The 20,856-nt window shown below is 41.4% G+C and overlaps 1 protein-coding gene across 1 annotated transcript; it reads right to left on the bottom strand.

Annotated features, from left to right (window-relative positions):
- Nucleotides 1–361: 361 nt before the first annotated feature.
- Nucleotides 362–14,998, bottom strand: LOC147260514 (secreted frizzled-related protein 1-like). Its single transcript, XM_086205455.1, has 3 exons — nucleotides 14,360–14,998; nucleotides 10,726–10,806; nucleotides 362–1,873 (listed from the first exon to the last, which is right to left on the bottom strand). The coding sequence occupies exons 1-3, from the start codon at nucleotides 14,850–14,852 to the stop codon at nucleotides 1,551–1,553; spliced, it is 897 nt and encodes a 298-aa protein (XP_086061581.1). The 5' UTR covers nucleotides 14,853–14,998; the 3' UTR covers nucleotides 362–1,550.
- Nucleotides 14,999–20,856: the final 5,858 nt, after the last annotated feature.

Genomic DNA, 20,856 nt, shown 5'->3' with positions numbered 1-20,856 from the left:
TTTGTATTACTAGTCATAAACAGTAGGCAAGGGTCTCTGCATTTCAAATGGTTTCAGTACAATTTAGGCAGTATTTTTCCCTTTTTTTCAGCAATGGTAGTATTTTCGTTTGTATTATGTGTGTATGATTTGGTAGAAGCAAGCTCCGAGGATGGCTTCACCAAAGAGAAATGTGTAATTTCATCTCATGCTTAATACGGACCGGTTGCTCCTCAGTCAAATGGCAGGTGTTCTATCAGCTGTTTCATCTGAGTATATTTCCAAGAGAATGTACAGATGTGCGTGAAGTACGTATTCATTATATACCACTAACATATATTATGCGGCTGGGGTGAAAAAAATGAAATCACAACACCACTGTTTTCAATATTTATGTAAAATTTGTATGTACACATAATAGGCAGCGGTGCACCACTGACATTCAACTCATTAAACAAAATAGTGCTCAAACAGACCAGCGACACCAAGCAACACAAACCAGATCACAGAAATGGCAACATTTGCACTTTTTTGCATTTTAAAACTTGCAGGACTGTAAGGCATTTCCTGTTCCAGATGACGAATGATTACTGCAATTAGACTGGAGACAGAAAATAATGTGATACAACATTTGGCCGTGACAACACACCTCTGCAGCCTGGTGGTTATGACTCTCTGTAAGATTGAGAAGTACCATACAGAACATTTAAACAATGACAATCCAAAAAAAAGAAAATTAAAAAGAAACTAAAAATTACTGTTAGTGCAGTCTTTAGCTTGAGAAAAGAATCATCGAATGTGTTCTCTACAGTGTGGCTTAAAGCTAAAAAAACACCAGCAACTCCCAAATCTGACGTCTAATCATTGATTTGATTATTATTATGGGATCAGACGGAGAGCGATTTAAGGTCTTTTCATGAGGAATCTTTCCAACAGCTGGATGAGAGCATCAATACCAAACTCATAGGAAGTGAGAGCCAGAAGATTAGCCTAGCTTAACATCAAGACAGGAAACAAGGGAAAACCGCTAGCCTGGCTCTGTCCTTAAGATCTTCATACCAGGACCTCTCCAATTCACATATTATCACTTTAGAAGCTCTTTGTTAAATCCACAAGCAGTTTATAACTACTTTGCGAGCCATCTGCTGGCTGTAGCTTCATGTTTGGCATACAATTACAAGAGTGGTATCAAACTTCTCATCTAACTTTCATTGCAGAAATTTCCCAAAGGGTAAAAGTGTTACCTTTGAGCAAAACCTGTAGAATGGAAGAGTTTACCAAAGTAGGCCTATCTACATACATATAGCGGGAATTATAATTCAGTGAGGAAGGGTTTTAACTAAAATGCCCTTTTTTTAGCAGAAGAAAAAAAGGAAATCCAACCCTTCTCTTTTTAATATCTTCACTCACCATGTTCAGAAAACGTAAAAACAAACATTTCAAGGTATATCTGTAAATATACAAAGATATATAGATATAAACAGAACAACAAAAAGCAAAGTTTGGGAGTTTAATGCTTGTGCAAGTTCATAAGTAGGATGAGATGCAACCAAAGGGAAAGGGAGGCCATCTTATTTAAAGACAGTCTCAAAGGCAGGACATTTGTAGGTCTTCAGTTTCTTGATGGCCTTTTTGAACTCTTTGTTGGACTTGTCCCACTTGTGGATGCCCGTGAGGAGGTACTGCTTATCCACCTTGCGGCCCATGATTAGATACTGGTTTCCCAGGTTGTCCAGCTGCTGGCAGGGGCAGTCAGCGCCATTCTTCAAGTACAACACCAGTTGCTTCATATCCTTCCTCTTCAGGTTCCCTGCTTTCAACTCCCGCTTCTTCTGCAGAGTCACCTTACGGTCCATGTTTTCTCGCTTCACCTCCTTTATTCTGGACTTGACAGCTGTAAAAAGACAGAATAAAAAATAGGTTCATGGTTAAAGCTGGATGACATTTTGGACAGAATTTTGGTCAAAAGCTCTGAAGAGGATTAATTCACACTTGATGAATGCAGAGAGGCCTGACATCTGTGGTGAATCAGCTAAATGAAACATGATGAAGGGTAGCAGTGGCCCTGTGCAGAACTGTGGAAAACATGTGTCATGCCTGATCTCAAGTGAACAGTTTTTAAGCATGTGAATTTAAGCTGGTGTTAGCATGTACTGTATGTGTCTCAAGTGACCACTTCTGGTCTGAAAATGACATAAGAAAACTTTCAGAAGACATGAACTACAGTTGCCCATGGCCCACTTCAGGTAGCTTACAGTTCAATCAGTATAAGTGCGTGACAACTGAATTAAAAGCCGCTCCATGACTTCTTCATATTAAAAAAATAAATAAAAAATAGAGTAAACATATATCCAACGGTCCAAATGCCCTCGAACCCCATTTATTCTGTCATAAATAACCCCCCAAAAAGCATTCAACAGTCATATTTAAGTCTGGAACCAGTAACTATTTCACATGTTTGTTTGTTTGTTTGTTTTGTGGGGGGGGGGGGCAGAAAAGCAATTAGTTGATCTAAATACTGATTCTTTTTTTTTTTGATCAACGAATCTTTTAATCCATTAACTGTAGCTCAGTTAGGAAAAGTTTCACAAGAAAAAATAAAATTATAGTATTTTGCCCTCCTCGACAATGCCGTTCATACATGCGCTCCGAGTACGTCATTAAGAAATCTAAATGACACAGCAGAAGCTGGATTAGGGCTGCGCAATCATTCAAAATTTGATCTGAAATTGCAAAATAAACTCCTGGAAATTTCAAATGGCTAAAAGACAGTTATATTTCTCTCTGGTCAGAGTCGATGCTTGCTGTGATTTACAGTTTAACAGTTTTATTGGTGCACATCACCCTTTTTGTTTTTCACTATTTTGTTTTCATGCTGGTTTTCCCCTAAACTCTATTTAACCTTCTAATCTCCCTGTTTCCTCCAGTTCTCCCTCTGAAACTGAGCACGAGTCAGACTTTGGTGGTCTGAGTCTCCATATGCTTCCACACATTACGTCTCCTCCTCCTCCACATACAGTGACTGACACTGCAACGTGAGAAAATGCTACATTCCATCTCATTCACATGGTTTGTGTCGGGATAAACCATGTCTGAGGTGAAGTCTTGTGACCTGCCTGATTGGATATGAATCATATTCCAAAAAAGATCTGAAGCGATAAAACTGGATCATTAATCCAGACGTCCTCATGCTTTTAAACACAAAATCCCTCCTGATTCGTTTTTCTCAGAATTACGCGTGACATAAAAACCTAAATTGGCACTCAAAGTAACGTTGCTATGTTTCATCTCTTCCGTTGCACACGCATCTTCCATTGCTAATTAAAGTGTTAAAAAAAAAGAGCAGCACTGTTTTTCCCAGTATTAGGAGCGCACATGGTAGGGATTAAAACTTTTATCCTCTGTCTCTAGTCTCTGAAACGGTCTCTGTGAGGAGGCTTAGTGTTCAGTAAAATCAAACCGGGCAGCATTCATTATTAGTGAGTCATATAAGCGAAGGCCTGGCCCACCCCTGAAAGACTTCATCTCAATAAATCCTCCATCCTCCGTAATCCTTTGACACTATGAACTTTCTTTGCACCTCGTTGTTTGAGGGATTAATCTCTCCCGTAAGAATGTACAGAGGGATGTTAACATCAAATAATGACTACTTGTTTTACACAGAAATCCAACAATACTGCTGTTGAACCCTATTATGCTACTTTACTTGTGTAATCAAATAAAGCTGGAATGTAATGCCGTTCCGAGGTGTGATTTTGGAATCAGAGGCCTGACGTGCATCCTAACTCCCGCTTGCCTTGTGTTGGCCTGCGCTCGCAAGTGTGCTAAGAGAACCAGCAGCAACGGCTCCCTCCAAAACCAGAACGATCAAGGATGCTGAGAGTTAGTCGCCACATTAAATCATAATTTTTTTCATTCGTTACAACATTTAAGACCAGTTTTAGATTTAGAAAGGTCAAACAACTAACCAATAACATGCTGTAGCAGCATATTAAGTTTATTACTCATCAGAGTATGACATCATTGACTGACTCTCAGCCATGCTACAGGCACATCCCCCCCACAGACATTCAAAGACTCAGACACAAGACACAACTAATCAACCCTGCGACGATTAAAAATAGCAGTGTAAAATGTGTTCAAGAATATCAATATACTCTGTTCAATCAAGTGTTTAGTCACACTGGGAAATACTTGGATTTAGCGCAGGCTACAATCATTCAAGAACAAATACTTCTTTGCCACAAGGGATTTCACACCTGAGATTATGGACATGTTTACATCAATGCACGTTTTGGAGAATCAAACTATCAGAGGTTAATTTTTTTTTTTTAAAGGATAATTTTGGCTAAAAGGAAAAGTGTTTTTTGCTTATTCATAAAGAGATAATGCACTTCATGGGGAATAAAAATTCCTCTCCTGTATAAATTTAGATGTTATGAGCCTTTAACTCACATTACAAAATTAAAAAGCACTTCCACTCAAAAAGATACGCATATATTATGTTGAGCTGAGTGTGACGAGGCACTGTGAAACTCATGAGCGTGGTTATTCCCTGAGTATCAAACACTTTGATTGTGACAGTAAAACTCCTCAAATTGAATTACTTTGATACCAGCTTTGACGGCATGGTCGGGGGAACAAAGAGTGTCTCGGTCTGTGAGACGGAGAAGAGACAGAAGCCCGTGTTCATACGAGAGAAGTGCATGAAAGAATTCCTAACTTTACATTTTCTTTGGCTGATTTACTAAAAACACAGTTAAAATTTGTGATAAATTTGGACTTAAACCCAACTACTAAATATGTTCAAACTTTCAGGTATCCTTATACAACTGAATAGACACCTAGTGCGTCTACTTGAACACCTTTTCCTGACTACTTGAAGAGAGGGGCTGTATCCATTGTTGTAAGCACCCACACTGAAGCCAGTAGACAGAAGATCACCGATCCACTACGATCAGATCTGATGATAAATGCTTTAAACAGCAGCCCTCTGGTAGAAGTCACAGCTTATCTGATCACTGACATACTTGTGGGTTGACATGATAATCACTCACTAATGAATGTATTTTCCAGCACCCTTGTGTGTTCACAATAAACTGGAGGAATGCAGTTGTCTGCCCAGAGTGTCTGCACCGACTACCTTTGATGAGTGATGACTAACTGGACATCACACATACCACCACACACACTTAAGGATGTGGACGCTTGATAAAAATGAAATCACATGTGTGCATGCTGTACTGATTACATACATCAATATGGCCTCATTCATACACACACACACACACACACACACACAACACTGATTCATCAGGAGTAATTATTTGGTTCAGTGTCTTCCTCAAAAAACACAAACACAGTCTCTGTGGGAGACACTTTAGTTACAAAAGAAAACTACTCTACCTTAGAGCCATGGTGCCCTACATGTAGTATACATGCATTAAAGATGTATACTCCATCTAGTATACATCTTTGCTGCAGTTATGAGTAGGAATTTCACTTAATACACCAAAGGATCTGAATACTTTCCCACTAACACATTTATCAAATGTTATATGACTGAATGGACGTGATATTTAATAAACAAACACAGCTTTGTTGGCAAAGTGAGCACCGAACAAAACATTTTTTACATTTTTGATTTACACTTCTTTTTTCATTTGCTGGGAGTACTTCATCTTCTCGACAGGATTTTGATTAAACTCAGCAGTTCCCGTGAGACGATGCCTTAACTCACAATCAGTTTAATTAAACGCTATTTTTGTTCACATGACATAACGCCGACTTTTCTTCAACTCAGGAGAGTTAAGTTAGAACTGTTGAACAACCTGGTCCCAGCGGGTCTCAAAGTCGGTGGGTTTTTTTTTAATGAGTTTTTTTTTTTATTAAATGCCTGAAATGAGATCAGTTGTTAATATTATATTAGTAAAGTTTAACATCTTTTTCTAAAGCATAAAATACACGAGTAAATACCACACTTGTTAATTTTTTGAAGCATTTGTCTTCAATAGGCAGTTGCTAACAACTAAATGGGACGTTACGGTGGATATTAAATGTCATCGCGCCAAAAAAAAAGGAAGTCTGATGCTAGTCCTCATGATGGTGAAGTCAAGCATCTGCCACGTAGTTAGATTTGTACTTCTAGCAATGCATTTACACTTCAAAAATCATAAAAATGGAGTTCATTTGTGAAGATGTTCTTGCCACAGAGCTCATTTTCAGCGATAATTCCAAACCCAAAGTAAAAATTCTCATTGGGTTTTGGTGGAGGAACCTGATGGCAGTGTTAACTTTCGGCTTGGCAAACAAAAACACATCACCTCTGAAACACTCTCTCTCTCTCTAATCTGGTTTTGTAGCCCTGACATGAGCTCAGAGGCACAGACAGGAACTCCAGGCTTCTCCAAGGGTGTCGTAAAACCAGCGGAGGGGTGTGCACGTGTGCTGTTCCTCATTCACAATAATGGCAACTCATCCCATAAGTGTAAGAGATCAGTCCTCCACTGTTGTTTACTGCATCTGCAAAGGGAAGCAGCAATTTGGCAAAGACAACAAAGTGAGCTGTCCGAGGCAGAGGGGAGATTTAATTGAAGGGTGTTGGGAGTTTTGCGGGCAATGAGGTGCTGTAAAATCTTAAGCACAGAGATAAATTGCGGTGGGAACAAAGTGTTGAGTGGAATGAGCTGTAAATCTGTTACCAGCTGAGTGCTGCAAATAGGATGTATTTGTGTGTAACCGTATTATATTTGTGACAAAAGATCCAAGAGATGTTCAAAAACTTTAACCAGGGTCAAACCACAGGGAAACGTGCCTGTGCATTTGATGGGAAGCAATTATGAAGAGTGTAAAACAATGGAAATACCATGCAAGCCCTTAACTTTTACCTTAACTAAGAACAGACTTCTCACAATTTCCAGTAAGTAAGGTTTTCAGTGGACAAAAATGCTAATTTGATGCCAAAGAAGGGCTATTTCACACATGACTGCAGATTAATAAAGACCTCAGCGCAAGTCACCGATTCATTCCTCAAGCCTTGCCACGCTTATCATCTCCGTGTTCCTCCGAGAAGATGAACGCATCTATCTATCATATCTATTCTCTGGTCCCCTACAAGCATAATACACACGCCTGCTTGCAACTTGTGAGCTTGGACTCCTATAACTCAAGTCCAAACCAGCAGAGTGCAATCAAGATGATGGTCTTATCTGTCGTTGGTGGGATAAAACACATCATGATTAAAGCTTGGGTCCTTTCCATCGGCATATTTTCTTTTTCCTAAAGACAAAACAGTAAGCCATGCTTGGCTGCAGCAGCTGTCAGATATATTTATTGTTGCAGCTTTCTCCTCAGACCAGAACTTATTTCCATCAGCCTGCTGGAAAGAGCAACAAACAAATCCTTAAAAGCAATGATGTTATTTGTTGTCAGGCTGTGCATTAGTAGTTAACCCACTGCAATCAAATCCCACACGACACTGAAATTACATCAACGTTTGTGGCATTCCAGAGGAGGTCTGTCCAGCGCGGATTCAGACCTGCAAACAACCACGGCAGCGTCTCATCCCAGCCTCTGATACTAAATCTGTTTGTGTATCCTAACATGTAAGCTGGTTACAGGACTTGTGACAAGGAAGCAAAACAACATCTGTCTTTATCCCAAATGAAACAAGCCAATAATGTGCCACTCTCCGCTTGGCAAACCAGGACACACACTGAAAAAGACTAGTCCCATCACCGCAGCATAAACAACAAGGCAATTCATTAAACAAATGTAACTTTAAACTTGTCCTGAGAGCGACGAGAGAAGTCTGTTTCCAATGTGCATCCAGGCCGTGTTTGTTCGGCGGGGCACCTGGAATTCAAGCTGCCACAAGTTTTGGTCCAGCCAACAAATAAAACAAAACATCTTGCATTTTGTGTGCATCATGTACTTATTATTCCTGGAAATGCTCGTGTTTCCAATTCTTTTGATGTCTGTGTTTTTAACTCAAACTCAAAAATCCCCAAATTGCCACAGAAAAATCAAGTGTTTCCATTAGATATAGATGGCCCATCCTCGTGTGTGTCATCCTGTCCTGTAAGACACCTGATCATCATCGGAGCAGGAACTACCACAGTTTGGGGTGTTGTCTTGTCACTTTTTTTCACAATAGCGCTGTAAAATTGACTCAGCCGTTATTACACTTAGCTTGTTTAAACAGAACCAAACAATGCCAGCGTGAGGTCCACACAGCCTGGGAATTTATGCACCGTTCCAGTGTTCTGCAACAGATGGGCGACGAGTAAACACTACAGTGTCATTCAATATGGTTATAAGATGGTTGAAAATCAAATTACCCCGCTAGTCCGACTAAAACTGGACTTGATACACGTATGCAAGTTTCCTGACCAAAACTGCACTTTATGTCAGACTAATGTACCAAGATGATGTCACGCTAATAATGTCAAGACAAAGCATGATGCAGTCACGAGAGGCTGCAAGTGTGTGGTTGAGATAAAAAAAGAGCTAGACTTAGCATGAGTTTTAGACAGAAACTTTAAGATGGCTGTCGTCCAACCCATCCATCCATCCATTTTCTTCTGTTTATCCTGTTAAGGGTGGCAGGGGGGGCTGGAGCCTATCCCAGCGACTTTCGGGTGAGAGATGGGGTTCACCCTGGACAGGTCGCCAGTCCATCTCAGGGCCAACACATAGAGACAGACAACCATTCACACTCACACTCACACCTACAGTCAGTTTTGAGTATTCAATCAGCCTCGTCCTCTCTCGATGTCTTTGGACTGTGAGAGGAAGCCATGCAGGCACAGGGAGAACATGCAAACTCCACACAGAAAGATGCCGTGCCCGAGCCGACGCTCAAACCTGGAACCCTCTTGCTGTGAGGCGACACTGCTAACGACTACACCACCGTGCCGCCCGTCGTCCAACCCGTGAGTACCATTTAGTTTTGACATCTGAGATTCTGGATCAGAACAGTAACATGCTGACCGGCATCGCAGTAAGATTATCTGTCGACTGATGTTTTCCTTCTGTTCCAGTTCTCCAGAAGACCGTTCAAAATATTGAACAAATTATAATGTGCGAAACTGGTTTGGCTTAAATTAACGTGAGCTGAACCTTCTCTAAAGGTGCAGAATATTCCCCATTTGCAGAGAAATTTGCAAACAAGATTTCTTAATCAGGGGAATCCAGAAGGATGATTCTACAGCTCTTCAGACCCCTTAAAATTTTTCACAAGTTTTTTAAAACTGGAAAATACAATAATTAAAAAAAAAGGTGTCCAATAAGATGACAAGTTGAAGTAAGTATAAGGTGATTATCACAATTAAATCTGAATTTGAATTTCATTTGCAATCACGGTTTAAAATGAAATAAATCCAAACAATACTAATGTGTTATGTGAAAACATAATAAGAACAAACACAAAATGAGAATTAATTTTTTACATCATCCATGTAGCCTGACGACCAGTCTGGGCCAAAGATGCAGGATGAGTTGATATTACCATATAAATGTATCAATGGTCCAGTCCGCAACATTCTGAGAGCTGCAAGTTTACACCACTGCTATGTTCCCTGCAAATGTTTAGTCTCATTGTGATTCCGAAATGGCATTAATATTTATAAGAACGTAACATATGAGCTTGTTTTGTTTATTTGGCCTCTGCTGCCTTACGTGCAACACAACTGTAAGACAGACGCTTTCACAAAGAATGCATTATTTATACGTGGATTTAGATGTTAAATTGTTTATGTCTGTAAAGTATCTTTCAGTCTTCATTTTTATAACCAAGAAAATGCACTTCATATTTCTTAATAGTTTGGTTTTATGAGCCACATTAATGAAATGTGCTCAGGCACAAATTAGTTCTTACCTGATGGCTATTTTTAAGTCCTTGCTCCTTAAATCTATTGTCAACCTTAAAATGTAAGTCTTTTCAGTCCTGTCAATAGCAAGGAGTCAGTAATCAGGCTTTCCTTCCTGTCTGCAAGACAGAAGTGAGGGTTAAAAAAAAAAAGTCCTCCAGTCAGTAAAAACTAATTTGTGCCTAACAACATTTCATTGTTTCATGAATGAGGCCTTTTGTTTTTATTCATTATCATTTTTCATGTCTTGTCTTTTCCCCGGGAACCTGAATCAGTCATAAACTTTAAAGTTTGGAGTTTAGTTCAGTTCTGCCAAAAAAAAAAAGTTCTGGAAAAATTAAATTTCACGTATGCGTGCACCCATCAGGGTTTAACAACAGAGAAGTCAGAATATAATGAAAGCACTGGGGTTGTTTGCATATGTTTTTATGTTGCTGTCAATCAAATTAAGGCAAGCCACACCAACGCAATTCCCAAGATGCAGATTAGCTGTTATTGTTGCTGATTAGTAATGACTATTAAATGTTAAACAAAATGTTTTCAGGGGCTTTAACACACCAACCAGCCCATGATTAATTCCATATGCGACTGGAAAATAAAACACACTGCAAACAACACAAGAAAAGAAAGATTAGGATGTCAAACTGAGGCTAAAATATTTCTCATGTCTTAAGTACATCAAGTATTGACAGCAGGTTTTCTGCAACAACTGTCAAGTAAGACAGCAGAACAAACACCCAACTGTGCTTCTGTAGCGAACTGTTAAATAGAGGCTTCCATTAGCCACACAATGTCATGATGTAAATTAGATTTATAAATTTGAAGTGTGCTTGTTCGAAAACTTCAGGACTGTTTGAAAGCCTGAGAGGATACTTACCAAACTCGCTAGCACACATATGCTCCAGAATGGCATCTGCTTTCATTTCGTTATCACATGGAGGGCAGATGGGAGAGTAACCTGTGAAAAAAAGGGTGGGACACAGTTTGCAAGTTAGTAAAAAAAAAAAAAAAAAAAAAAAAGAAAGGCAAAGATATCAAAAGAGGTGCAAGAAAATTACTTTCTTATATAAAACTACAGGAAATATCCCTTCCAAGGCAACCTCAGCCCAACAAAATATGAAAAAAAAATACAGTTTTTCAGTATGTTAAAGGATCTTCTGCAAAATGTAATGGGTTTTTCCTTGGCCCAATGCTATACCCCCTTACCATGTGTGATAAAAAAATTGGTCTCAGTGGAGGTAATTAAAGCAATACTTCACCCAAAAAGTGTATTTTGCCTTCCAAGTTCTCAAAAAGAGGTTTTTTTGGGCTCATAAAGAACTTTTATGCAACTGCATTACTCCTTTATGACTCCAGATTGCAGAAAGAGCCAGCCGAAATTACCCAGCATGAAGCTAACAGCAATAACCACAAAAATATTATTGCTTTTTGTTTTAAATTAATTTAATAAAATTAAAGAACTTGTGGATTTCTGCGCATATGAATGTAAGATGTGTATTACACAGGATGATGCACTTGAGAGTTTGTATACAGATTTTTTTAGGGCAGTTTTGCTTTTTTTAGCCAAGTCACTGTCAGCTAAATATTCGTGGCCAGCTCCTCCTACATTCAGGAGTCACTAAGAATGACTGCAGGAGGGAAGAAAGGTCTTTGTGAGCTCAAGGCATGTATTTTTGAGAATTTTAAAGGCAAAATACACTTTTGGGATTCGTATGACTTGAAGGGGTCCAACACCAAAATGGTTAAAAGAATTAAAAGTGCTGCTAATAATCTAATTCGGTAAAATTAAAACTTCTCCACCCACCCACCCCTCGCTTCACACTGAGATCCAATCTAGAGTCTTAAACTTCCTGGTCTGTCTTTTTGAGCTTTGAACGTCGTAATGAACTGGCCTCAGACAAGAATGCCTTCAGCTTTTATGGCCCGCTGTAATGAAAAGCTTCAGTAAACATTCGTCCTTGGTGTCCGCTACATTTAGACAGTTCTGAAAATGCATCTCAACACTCACATGATGGACAGAGCCTTATATGAAGAGGCGAGCTTTAAAGTGTGGAAGGAATAAATTGTAAAGATATTCAACCCAATCTTGCAGGAATGCTCTGACATTCCAACACAGAAGGTAATAGTCAGCTCGGAGACAAAAACCCCCGACTGAAGACAAAGGGCCGATATGTGTTCTTGCCAAAAAGTAATTCAGTCTAGAGGCATATCTGTGAAAATTTTACCACCAAAATGTTTTCACATTTTTCTAATACCGCAACTGATCACTGCTTGCCAAACAGCTGAGCTTACCTTCCAAACAAACTCAGACCTGTGAAGCAGCTTCCTGCAGCATATCTGCATTTTGTATCAGGGTCGGCACAAAGGAAAACAAACAGTTTTCTCCCCGTTGCCAGTTGTCCATTACATGTGTTTAACAAAAGCTTGTGAAAGTAACGGCCAGGTGTAAAGAGCTTGTGAAAACAGACGCTGTTTACAGAGTCGCAGGGTCCCTTTGCCAATCTGAGCCCCTTTCTCTTTTAAATCAATTATCACCAGCCTATATTGGGAAGTGGAGTGATACGCATTGTTAACAATCATGGAGGAGAACAGCTTAGCGAAGTGCGCTTTATCAAGTTCTCCGTCAGTCCCTCTTCAGATCAGAGGAAGTAGATCCTGGCATCATCTATCCCCAGAGCTGACACCAAAATGATAACAAGTGACGTCTGTAGAGATCTGTGTGGTCCCCTTAACTCTGCAATCTTTTTTTTTTCTTCAGAAAAACAGGCCTCCATCCATTCCACCATGTCAGTCAATAACCCCCCCCAAACACACACACACACACACGCAGGATATGTCCTCTCTCCAGATAAAGTGAGTACTGTGTAATTGCTGGAAGATCCACAGTCCCTCCATTTACTGTGAAACTGTCTTCAAGTGGTGTATTTACAGCTTCAGATTGGAATATAAGTGAGTTGATGATGTGATGATGGAAATTCCCATCTATTTTATGGTTATAGTGAATGAGGTGATTGTATGTTCTCTTTCCTGGCTCGCCTCACCTCGACGACTGGCAGGGATGGCAACCAACCACCAAATCGATCTAATCGGACCGCGCTTTGTCTTCTCTGGACATGTTGTTTTTGGATATTTTTCAAAGTTCCTCTGGTATTTGTCAGCTTGGCTCTTTGGGTTCGTGCTGGAAGCCCCCTCCCCTTTACTGACTCAGCCTCATTCTGACACACACACACACACACACACACACACACACACACACACACACACACACACAAGCAGGAGTTCCTGCAGGTTTGGGGATCCTGCAGGGAGCCATTAGTGCTAGATGAGGATCAGGGAGGACAGGGGGGGTTGCCATGCCCTTTGCAGCCGCAGACACATCTCCCACTTAGCGGTGGGTTTCTTCCCCATCAATGTCCTCTGCAACTCCGCTGTGTCAATATTATAAACATGCAGCTTCAAATCGAAGCCGGAGTTTAGATAAAAGCATAAGAGCAGTCTTGCAGTGAGCGAGCACAGGAAGATGAGGGGTGGGTTCTTTAAACGGGATCAAATCCAGGGATTTCAGGGCTGAACGTTCTTCCCCAAAAGGTTGTGTTTGGTTTGTTTGTGTTTGGATTTGCATCTGCAAACACACCTTCACCCCTGAAACAACATTCTCAAGCCAATTTATCTGCGAAGGTGACACTTTTTACAGAGTGGCAAAAGTGGTGGCTGTTTGTTTGCTCAGTCAGGTACTTTGACTTTTAATGCTTGGTTAGTGGATGGCAGCATTGTAGTGGGACTTTAATCTATTCCGTTGATTGATTGTTCATGCGTTGACAAGCAAACACTGCAGATGTGACCAGCTTTCCTGCTGTGCTGCTTTCCTGTGTTTCATTTCATTGTAAAGGGATTTTTAATTGAGTTTTTGTCTGTTATTTGGACAGATTGGTGGTTATTTATTTTTTTTTTAATTTGGTAGAGGGCCGCTGTCATTTGCCAACATTTTCCTGTGAATGTGTGGGTTTTAAAAGCAACTTGGAGGGAGTCTATATTGCATAATAGTCTTTATTTAACTTGACAACATTTAGGCTACTTGATGGAGTGTGTAAACCCCTCGACCAGCATGAAGGGATATAAAAATAAGTGAACACTTGATTAAAGATAGGATAAATTATTCAGAATCCAAATGATTCAAAATGATTCCTGGCTACTTCTCATTATATTCTTCAGTTTGATAAATAACATATATATTATCAAGAAGAAATCGTTATCAAATAACCAGCATACTTTAATAATTATCCTAACCCTGAGAGGGCAAACTTAACTTTGGCGATAATCACTTTTCTGAACAGAGCTTCTGATTCTCCAGAGCTCTAAGATTTTCCAGTGGTACTGAATCCACAGATATCCCTGTCGTGCTGCTCAGTGACGACTGCCGTGAAGCCTTCTGACAACTATTTCAACTACAGGTTCACTCTTTTCTCCGCTATGCCTCACGGACCTGTTACGCGCAGTGAGAATGTGCTTACCTGTCGGTTTGGTGGCTTCGGTCGCATTGGGCTGCGACATGGCGATGCACACATCGTCTTGGGGAAACTTGTCACAGGTGAGCATCTCTGGCCATGGGAAGCCAAACGCCTCCATGATGGGGGTGCATCCATCCCGCACGGCCTCGCACAGCCAGCGGCACGGGTAGATGGGCCGGTCAAGGCACACGGGCGCAAAGAGCGAGCAGAGGAAGACCTGCGTGCCCGGATGGCAGTTCTTGTGCACCAGGGGCACCCAGCTGCTCGCCTGCTGCTTCACCTCGGCCATGGTCTCGTGCTCCAGCAAGTTCGGCAGCAGCATCTGGTTGTACCCCACGTTGTGACAGAGCCGCAGGTCGTCCGGGATGTCCACACACTGGGGCGGCTTGCCGTAGCTGCGCCCGGCGTTGTAGGTGTCCGACTTCCAGCTCAGGTACTCGTACTCCGACGCTCTGCAAGCTGCCAGGAGCGCCACTGTTAGAGCAAGACGGATCATCCTGCTCACCGGTTCACAGGTTTCTTTTCTTAACAATACTGCAACTCGGCGCGGATGACACAAGCGAGCCAAAAGCCTCACTTCATGAAGAAAATCAAAAGAACTGGAAAGACAAACGATGTCGGCTTCGGATGAAGTCCACTGTGTCTCCTCTGGCTGCAGCCCCGCCGCGCTCTTCTGATGCGTCTGACTCCTGCAGAGTTTGAGGAGGGAGAGCTCTCTGCTGGTGCGCAGCTTGGAAACAAGAGGAGATTGTAAAGTGCGCAGCGGCCAATCGGAGTGCGTCTGAGCCTTTTGGCACTCTGCTGTCAGTCAAAGCGCTTAATTACCCAGCGTGTAAAAACTCTCCGGGAGCCTTTCCGAGCCTTCCTTTTTACGCCCTGGCTTGCAGTTCCTTTGTCAGAACAAAACGCAGAGTTTAAAGAAACTCACAGAAGAACGCACGAAGGGTTGATAAGGAAATGAAAAATCTATATCGTACACTTTTCTTTCCACATGTGATACAGGGAAATCACATCGCGGCTACTTCTCATTTTCTCTAACTATCTATTGTTAGCTTGTCTTTTACTGCAATATCCGTCTTACTTTATCGTGTTGTTGCTATTGCTGCTGTAACAAAGGAATTCCCTCTTCCGGGGATTAATAAGGAGGAGTCCTCTCCAACAATGCTTTGAATAGAGTGGACAAATATTAAGATCTCCTCAAATAAACACTGAAATTAATATTTCAATAAACTGACGCCTCTCTGAAAAAAAGATAAGAATTAGGATTTTTGCATTGAAAAGTATGATCAGTAGGAATATTTTTCTAAAAAATTTTGCAATGCCTGACCTCATGAGGCCGATTAACAAGCAGGCACATCTGCAGGCAGCCCAATCTCAAACCATTCTACAGGCACACTGTGTCCTCCAAAATCTTTCCTGAGGCCAACATATCTTTTTAATAGTTTTCAAACTGCAGTTGTGTGACAGGCTGTGAGTGTCTACTCTGCATTGAGCAAATGGTGTTTTCATCTGGATGCTGAGAGCTGAAAAATGTTCAGCTTTGTGTAAAACACCTAAAAATAGCCAGTTTATTTCATTATCAGATGCCAAAAAAAGACAACCCCCCCCCCCCCAACATATCGTCCGTCAAATTATTGAAATCATGCATCAGTCATTGGCATCGGCCATGGAAAAACCCGTATCGGTCGACCTTGAGAGTGCAGGCGTGTGTGTTCATTTACCGCTCACATAACAAAACATGACGTTTTCTGGCCATTAATAGCTTCATGAAATGTTGAGACTCGTGTTGAAGGGGGGAGGATTAACAGCCCGACACTGCTCCTCATTACTGGGATTTTCCTGTCATGATTATTTTTACATGTAAAGCAGTGAATCACAAACAGTGTAGAAGCAAAGCTGATGTCAGCAAAACACAAGGTCGCAATAAAGTATCTGGACAAGCTCATATGTGACAGTAAACAGCTGTTTCATGAGAAGTCCTGATCCACAATGATCCTATCTGATACACTGTCTAATGCTGCTCTGTTTGCGGCTGCAACTTTGTGGGAAGCGCTTCTTTATCCAAGCTAATTACACACCTCAGGCTAAAGTCAATTTGCTGAGCCTCAAGTGTCCATCTCCTCACAGCTTGGCCCAGTTTCATGATAAGACAGAAGGTGTGAAATACCTCTATTTAAATGTTGGTCCATTTGCATTCCATTGTGTTGTTAACAGGTCTAGCAGAGCTTCAGATAAACAAAGCACTTAATTAGATTTTAAGTTGTGGACCTAGCAAACACAGACCTCTAGGAGTAATAGCTTTGTTAAACGTTATTTCTCGGACCGATGCGTTTTACAGCTGTCCCCAGCACAGAGGATGCTGCTCACCTTTTCTTTACTGTTTTGAATGCAGGCCAAGAGAACACATACTGCTATTCAGCATGTTAAAAGCATTATGCAGCGTGTGTGTGGAAGGGGAAAGATGACACTGCTTTCAGAGCCCAACCGTAATTTGCTGGCTACGAGTGTCAGAAAAATGCTGTAAATCAAATTGAAACTTTAATCAAATCAGAAATGGGCAACGTGAAAAAGCTCATCGCTTGTCAGTGATATGATCCATTAAGCCCAGTGATCTGCATGCCACAGAGATGATGTGTGCTGATGCGAAGGCCAACTGATTCCTCCAACTTCTTTTTGAGATGACACCTCTGTTAACATTTCAAATTAAGTGTGATGGCTTAATAAGCATGCTTGTTTGCGGCCACAGACCTAAGTTTATGGGTTGATGGCATCCAACAACTGTTTGTGCAAAGATGGTTGCTAAAGCAAACCCAACATTTAGGAGACAGGAGGGTTTTTTTTTCCTCTCTAGACAAGACCTGGCTTTGCTCAAATGTGCGAGGAAGCCTCCTGTCAGTGATAGGCCTGCTCAAAACCACTTGTGGGACAACAACAAGCCAAAACCTCAGTGGGAGTGAGAGAAGAATCCAGGGGATGAGTGTTCATTCAGCTGCCGTCAGAGTGTACAGAAAAGCAGGAGGAGGGGAGGCTTCTACAAACAAACGCTGATATAACCATTTAAGCGTGGATGTCACTGTTATCACAACCAGGTTCACTTCCCAAACAGTGTGTGACAAACAAAAGGAGTCTAAATATTTGGACTTTCTGGGCTCTTGAGTTCCCCAACTCTCAGTTTTTAATTTCAAAGTCACAACACATGTATTATTGCCATGAAAGGGCATTTTAGAAGTATGTCATTAGGCGTCTGTCATCGGCAAGCGCTGGCTAAACACTGGATCTGTTCCAGAGCACTATGCCAGATCCAGTCTCACAAAGGTGCACATGCATGAAGGATGCTGTGGGCGAGAAAAAGTGAAAATATAGAAATAACAAGCACACCTGCTTTCTGTTGAGTTCCATCGGGGGAGGAGGATAGAGAGCCACGCAGATCTGAGGCTCACTGCTCCTTCTTTAAAACGCTTTTCATTCTTGTGCAGTTTGAATTCAGACTATCAACAGTCAAATGTTCACTTAAATGCCTTAAGATGGGTTTAATGATGACTGGATGTGTACTTGTTTTGACTTGACTTTTCCTGAGCAGGTTGTGAGAGGAGTTGTAATGGAAAGATGTTTGATTCTTTGTTGTTAAAAGTGAGCAAGCTCACCAATAACCCCCTGTAATTTAAGATAAAGGACCCGAGGCCCTCCAGAGGAACCTTTGGTGCTTTCTCGGTGGTACTTGAGGGAACTCAGAACTACTTAAGTCCCTCTCCTTTGACCCAGAAACATGCTACCATCAAGCTTTTCTTGGTGTTGAGAACGTGTCTAATTGGCATTCTCCCTTAATACGGAATGGTTCTGCAGGAAAAAGGTGTTTAATGGCTCCATACTGTAACTTGTGTGAGTGTGTTAATTTACAGCCCCACGTATGATGAGCAGTTGGGGCATCTCGACCACTAATTCAGTCCGTCTGCTTTCAAGCAGCACTCAAGGTTCTCAGTCATGCAGGTCACGGTAACTCCTAAGTGCTGTGTTGTAGTGCACTACATCATTTGCTCAAGCTGATAAGTTTATGAAACAGACTGCAGCGGAAACTACAACAGAGAAACCATCACTGTCCTCCATGCTGCTTTTACTACAGCTACCAAGACACTACACTCTGGTGCTATTTGGTTTCAACACCATCTCTCACCTCTACATGTACATGTGCAATGTTGAATGTGACACCAGAAAAAAACAAACAAAAAGTCAAGTCCTTGTCTTCTCACAATGGAAATAGGATAATTTTGGCTCCTTAAGTCCGGATTAATGCCTGCATCTATGCAGGTGCGCACAGTGGGGTATTCGACATCGCTCTGGGGAGTGCTGTCTGATTAGTGACGAGGTATACAACAGACTTTGCAACTGTCACTGATTAGTCAAATACAGATAATTTATATCATGCAACCTACATTCACCAAGTAAGGAAGTCCAGACTCTGACCAGTCTTTAGGATATAGGGATAGGGATAAGGATTGTGGAGATTCTTTCAGGATGCATTCCATCTTAAATTCTGGCATGTCCAGCTGCATAATTATTTTAGTGTGGTTTAAAATCTAGATATTGACTGTTTATCCAGAGCTGATTATTACAAAAATCATGTTATCTCAGGCTGCACGGTGGTGCAGTGGTTAGCACTGTGGCCTCACAGCAAGAAGGTACCGGGTTTGAGTCCCGGCTCGGGCACGGGAGCTTTCTGTGTGGAGTTTGCATGTTTTCCCCGTGTCTGCGTGGGTTCTCTCCGGGTACTCTGGCTTCACCATCCAAAAACATGCAATTGGGGACGAGGCTGATTGGATACTCTAAATTGACCGTAGGTATGAATGTGAGTGTGAATGGTTGTTTGTCTCTGTATGTTGGCCCTGCGATGGACTGGCGACCTGTCCAGGGTGAACCCCGCCTCTCGCCCGTTGACGCTGGGATAGGCTCCAGCCCAGATTAATGTGTAGGAATAAGCGGAAGATGACGATGGATGGATGGATGGATGTTATCTCAATCTCTGCTTCTCTAATTTGTGTCCATCATATGTGACCTTGAGCCCTCATGACCTCGTCATGTTAATGTACCTTCTAATTATGAAGCAATGATGTGATGATTTTAAGGTGTACCAGTGTGCTCTCAAAGATTGCTGAAAGGAGTAGATTAAAGATTAGCCTTAATTTACCATTTCACTTCTCTAGTAGAGGTCTGTGCAGTCACCTTGATACGAAACTGCTTTATCTGTAGCTGTAACGTGTTAAAGCTTAGTGTTAATAAGGAGTAAGTGTATAACTAATGCTCATTTGTAGTGTAGCAACAGCCCCAATCTCCAGCCTCTGATACAGAGAGGGAGTTTCACAAGACAGAGAGCCACCTGTGATGACTTGCCTGTAAACACTGCGCTCGCTATGACTAATGCTGGCGGTTTATGACATTTGGATGCAGACAAGGTGCAGAATAAAAGCGAGAAGAGAAAAAACATGCCGCAGCTACTTGAGCTTAGTGGAGCTTCTGTGCTCTTGATCACCGAGGCCAAAATACCTCTCACATAACTCATACCTCGTGCTGAGGAGGCAGCATTGCCGCTCAGCAGGGGAGGGGGAGTGAGCGCTCCTCTGGTCCACAGACAGTTGAGAGTCCTACTCAGAGTCGGCCCACCCCAGGTTTAAGATCAGTCATGAAGCTGCGTCCCACACTTCTTTCATAAGTGATTCAGGATGCACTTTCACTCATTTCATACACGAGACACTCCCATTGAATCAGGTGTTTTTTTGTTTTTTTTTATATTTAATGAAGCCTAGCAAAATCTATCTTCATCTTATGCAGATTTTCTGAGATAAAGATCCTCCAAGTACAAAGAAAAAGCAAAACAAAGAAAGAGCAACAAAACAAAGAAAGAGCAACAACATCTTCCATAAAGAACTCCATGGGGAAAATGACATGTGACCCAGAAGAAATAAATTACATTTTTAGGGAATTCTATAAAAAACTTTATAAAGCCAAGATTAACCCATCCAAATCCAGCATCGAAACCTTTCTGAGCACAGTTGGCTTGTCAAAATTAAATCAAGACCAAATAATGGCTCTGGAGTCACCTATTTCAATCGAGGAACTTCAAGAAGCCCTTAAACATATGCCAATAAGAAAGCCCCAGGACCAGATGGCTTACCTGCAGAATTCTACAAAGAGTTTTGGCCTGAGCTTGCACCAATATTCTACAAAATGTTCACTGAAATACAGGAAACCTCGACCCTTCCGCCCGACATGAACCGTGCGAATATTAGCCTTCTCCTTAAACCAGGCAAAGACCCAGCACTTCCACCAAGCTATCGTCCAATATCACTTATAAATGCAGATATTAAAGTTATTTTCAAGGCACTAGCTAGAAGGCTTGAAAAAGTAACACCTCACATAATACATCCTGACCAGGTTTATTAAAGGCAGACACTCTACCAACAACACACGTAGACTTATCAACCTGATAGACGACTGTAACAGTCAGA

Source organism: Aulostomus chinensis, chromosome 6, assembly GCF_037954235.1.
Source record: "Aulostomus chinensis isolate RoL2024-O1b breed Wild chromosome 6, RoL_Achi_v1.0, whole genome shotgun sequence".
Taxonomy (NCBI): Eukaryota; Metazoa; Chordata; class Actinopteri; order Syngnathiformes; family Aulostomidae; genus Aulostomus; species Aulostomus chinensis.
The sequence above is the reverse complement of the archived record's forward strand: the minus strand, read 5'-3'. Positions and strand labels throughout refer to the sequence as shown.

Bases quoted from the DNA above. Each gene is read 5' to 3' on its own strand.
- LOC147260514 (XM_086205455.1), bottom strand. From the start codon at position 14,852: ATGATCCGTCTTGCTCTAACAGTGGCGCTCCTGGCAGCTTGCAGAGCG. The intron at 10,807-14,359 runs GTAAGCACATTC...TTTTTTTCACAG, and splicing joins CGAAGCCACCAAACCGACAG to GTTACTCTCCCATCTGCCCT. The intron at 1,874-10,725 runs GTAAGTATCCTC...GTCTTTTTACAG, and splicing joins TATGTGTGCTAGCGAGTTTG to CTGTCAAGTCCAGAATAAAG.